General features: G+C 30.4%; 1 protein-coding gene across 1 annotated transcript; it reads right to left on the bottom strand.

The window, feature by feature from the left end:
* Positions 1 to 1107: 1107 nt before the first annotated feature.
* On the bottom strand, positions 1108 to 3580 carry Fabpl (FABP-like protein). Its single transcript, XM_076389033.1, has 3 exons — positions 3242 to 3580; positions 1471 to 1575; positions 1108 to 1231 (listed from the first exon to the last, which is right to left on the bottom strand). The coding sequence occupies exons 1-3, from the start codon at positions 3482 to 3484 to the stop codon at positions 1175 to 1177; spliced, it is 405 nt and encodes a 134-aa protein (XP_076245148.1). The 5' UTR covers positions 3485 to 3580; the 3' UTR covers positions 1108 to 1174.
* Between the last annotated feature and the right edge of the window lie 731 nt (positions 3581 to 4311).

The raw sequence follows: 4311 nt of genomic DNA, 5'->3' as shown, positions 1-4311 counted from the left end.
TACAGGCTATTTCATTTATTATTAACACCTTTGAGTATTTTCATTGCTTCTAAAGATACAATATAATAGTGAAACATTAGATAGTTTGCAAATATGAGTGATTGCATATAAGAAATATTGATAATTTTGTTTATGATTCATCATGTTTTCATCATGATACATTATGTGCCATCAGAGTTTTTCAAATCACACAACATTTATTCAAACTATTTTGTATCTATAGAAACAATAAATTCGAAATTTTATAGGTTTACTGAAGTCAGCATTTAACATATAATTATTTAATTATAAGGAGGTAACAAATTAAATTAACAAGTAAAATAAGTACTTTATAATTTATTTCGTTTACTCGATCAATCGAGCTGTACTTCAACTAATTCAAACAATAGCATTCTTTAGAAAATGTAGCTAGATTTATTTCTTCAATCAGAAATCTGATAAATTTCATTAATGAAGTTTGTCTAACAATTGATTTGTTGGAAAATATAATTTGAGAATTTTATAGATAGACAGTACAAACTTTAGTAGTTTTTCAAGGTTTCTTCTTCAAGTTTGCAACTGCAGTCAGTTTTTATACAGTAGGTCAAGTTAATAAAATCTATCAAGATTATGATTAAAGTTTAAGTACATTTCATAAATTTATTGCTTGAGAAAAATGCTTTCATAGAAAATGAAATATCAAGGGCTATCAAAATTTTAGGTTCATCATTTTTAATCTTTGTCATCCAGAAATACTACAGTCTTTACCAAAAATGTAATGGTTGTGCATAAAATAAAAATTTTATTTGTTATAAGAAAGAATTATTAATTTTAAGTAATAGTGCAGTATTAAATTATAATTTCATTAGATAAGAAATTAACCTACAGCGTTTAGGTAATTTTTGAACAGTAGTTATAATCATAAATAAAATTTCAATTATTCAGATTGACCAATTTTACATACAGAATAGTTCCATATAGATAATAATACGAACATGAATTCTAAAAATAAATCAAATTAATACATCATTAAATAGTTTACCATGTCTAATTTATATTTCAGATTCTCGAATAATTAGATCTAATTTTTATCCAAGAAAAGGACGATACACAAAAAGAAAATGGAAGTCAAATTGTAAAAAATTTTTATTTTTAGTTAATATAAAAATCGACATTTATTATTTATTTCCATAATTTAAATTCTCTTGTATGTACGTACTGCCTTAGCGTCGTTCATGTTTGTGGATAAGTGCTGAAAAAGGAAATTACCAATAATAAAACAACTATGAAAAAATTATTTTACAATTTAGAACGCCAGTTATAAGTGCCGCAAATTTCTCGAAACTCGACAAATTTTATTATCTATTGTTATAGAAGTTTTTCATTTCAATTTCTATTTATGTTGATTTTATCGTTTGGTTCCTATTGTTTGAAATCTTTTGCTGATTTAATTTAAAGACTACAAAAAAACGTATAAAAACTTTAATTTACCACTTTCATGCCGGTGTCTGTGAATTCGTAGCGGCGGACAATCGTGATGTTGTCTTTAATTGTCGTTTCCGTTTTGAAGTTCTCGCCTTCCTGTACCGTCAAGCTCTGCAAAACAGTTAAGTAGACAGAATTTTAATTTTACATATTCTGAAAATTTGCATTGATAAAGTTGCTGACAATAGTGAAATAGAGCGTACATCGATAGAACGTACAAATATTTAAAAATTAAGCTTCCGCGAATTATTTTGGTTCTGTCGTCTTACACAGTTTTTTACTATAAAATTTAGAATAGCAACATCGATAAACAAAGAAATGAAAGATCTGCATTGATTGTTTAATAGAAAATAATATATATTTCATGAATAAAATTGTTTAGCTTCTATTAATTATAAATTGTAGAAGTTGCTTTCTTTTTTTAAGTTATTTAATTACTGATAATAAATTATTACATTACTTATAAATAACATTGGCAAATAAGTTTCAAGGGCTCGGATAGATATTGCAAAATATGTCTAAATAGAATCACTGTTAGTTTAAAGGTTAATTAAAATTAGGGATATGATCCGCCTAATTCCGCCTATTCACATGACAATTTGTATGTTTAAACAATCAATTATATTTATTTTGAATATATGAAAAATTTTAAAGGGAATACGTGATCGCTCTAAAGGGTACATAAATCAAATTACTGATTCGATAGAGTAATTATGATAAACTCAGTCGCTTGTGATATGAATTATCATTACGACTATTATTGATAATGTTATAAAAAAATTTACTCTTTTTCTACTTAGAAATTTCGCGTAAAGTCAAAAATGAAATTTAGCGGTAGAAGATATCTTCAACGTTCATAGTTTTCAACGAAATGAAAAATTCGGCTTATTATCAGCTAAAATCTAGATATCAAATTTTATCAAAATCCATCTTATCAGCATTAATGTAGTGAAAACTTCGCCACATAGCAACAGTGCCATCAAGATTATTCAAATTATAATATATCACAGGCAAAGTGATGTCAATTGCCGGCTAGGATATCATTGCAGTTAGTCCCCCTAAAGTTCGATGCCCCGATCTCTACCAAAAATGAAATTTCTGATCCTTATTTACACAGCACACAAAATCAAAAGTAAAATATGAAGTTAATTATATTAACTGTTGTTAATCCCAAACGAGATATTCCAAATTTTAATACTGACGTTACAAGAAAAATTAAACGTTACTATAAAACATTAACACCAGTGATTCAATTTTCAGAAACAAAAAAAGTTGCAATGCTGTATATAAAAGTTTTTTATTTATTCATTTGTTGAGGCCAAATGACAACGTAAGATCAATAACTGTTTTACTGTTTAACTGTTAATTTTCTAGCAGACACAAGGTACATTAACTATCGATTAAGATTTTATATAAAAAATGTATTATCCAACATTCTGGACAGATTCTAAGCTATTTTAAGGATTTTCGAAAATAGTAGTAAGAATGGAACAGAGTAAGTGTAAGAAGATAACGAGTTTCCAATGACTCCGAGGTTCATAGGGCGCGGATGACACACTGCTTTGAGGTAAAATGATAAAGTCTTCAAATAGAATTGATGCAGAGTGAAGATACAGTAAAAATGAAAAATATTTATAAAAGTTAGTAACACAGGCTAGTATTGTTCATGTTCCGCGAGAAGTCCCTTGTAAAGTAAACTACTTCTAAACTGTTCCGAAAGGTATCTTTGTAGCCACGAACAGTACATCACAAATTACAATTTTGCCATGAGACCAACCTTGAATTTGCGATCGTATGAAGGCAATTTCTCATCGTACGGCTCGTTCAGTTTGAAGGTAGTCGTGGACGTTCTGTCTTCGGCGACGACGACGATGGTCCATTGGTCACCGTTCTTCGAGATTTCCACGGTGGGTTTCGAGCCCATGAGCGGCATGGCCATTTCCGTCATGCCCATGGTTTTCACAAACTCTTCGAAGTTTTCGCTGGATACATATTGGTATTTTCCTACGATCTGCACCATCTTGTTGCCGGTGTTTTTCGACGTACACGCGAAAGATTGAACACGTTGCTCACGTTGCTGAGAGCGAGATATGCCGGTGCCAGGGGCAGCTCGCTGCTTTTATAAGATCATCGGGGAGCATTCGTTTAGGAGTGGTGTGCGTGAGAGTTCACACATCCGCACGATACAATCTACGATCGGCGAAGACAAAGTGTCGAATGGGATTATCGTTGACGGTGTGGCGACGTCGCTTCGTCATTTCACCAGCATCCTCATCCTTCCTGCATATGCAGACATAGGTAATCATTTGAATTGAATATTTGTTTAGAGCAATTATATTGTTTCTAATGTTTTAACCCCTCAAGGCCTAAAGCTGCGTAAATGTAACATTATTGATTTTTAAACCTTATGGATTATTTTGCTGAAACAAAAAACATTTCTATAATAATAGACACTGTATAGACGACCACTAAATGAAAAGGATCGACAACAAAAGTCTATAACTTGTAAGAAACTGATATACTCCAGTGTTATAAATACTTCAATTTCTTCAATTTTTAAAACGTTATAGAATCTAGATCAAAAACATGAAATAGTAACGAAAAAGATATTAAGCTAAGCTTTGGAATTCGCCTTTGTATCAGTAACATGAGGAATTCAATAATGTACCTTCACTAAAGAAAATAGTAAGTGAAATGTTACGTTTACTCAAATTTGGGTTCTAGTGGGTTAATAATGTTCGCGAAGTTTTTATGATAATTAACGTAACGTTGCTGCAACAATTAATTTACCTTCGTTTCAATAAGCAGGCTTTTATTGAACTGGTTTGCACATCGCTTATTTGTTGC

The sequence above is a fragment of the Calliopsis andreniformis genome, chromosome 12, assembly GCF_051401765.1.
Source record: "Calliopsis andreniformis isolate RMS-2024a chromosome 12, iyCalAndr_principal, whole genome shotgun sequence".
NCBI lineage: Eukaryota > Metazoa > Arthropoda > Insecta > Hymenoptera > Andrenidae > Calliopsis > Calliopsis andreniformis.
This window is presented reverse-complemented; position numbering and strand designations above follow the sequence as displayed.

Excerpts from the sequence above, each read along its gene's own strand:
- Fabpl (XM_076389033.1), bottom strand. The coding sequence starts at position 3,484 with ATGGTGCAGATCGTAGGAAAATACCAATATGTATCCAGCGAAAACTTC. Across the intron at positions 1,576-3,241 it reads CATACGATCGCAAATTCAAG|AGCTTGACGGTACAGGAAGG; the intron begins GTTGGTCTCATG and ends ACTGTTTTGCAG. Across the intron at positions 1,232-1,470 it reads CAGACACCGGCATGAAAGTG|CACTTATCCACAAACATGAA; the intron begins GTAAATTAAAGT and ends TTCCTTTTTCAG.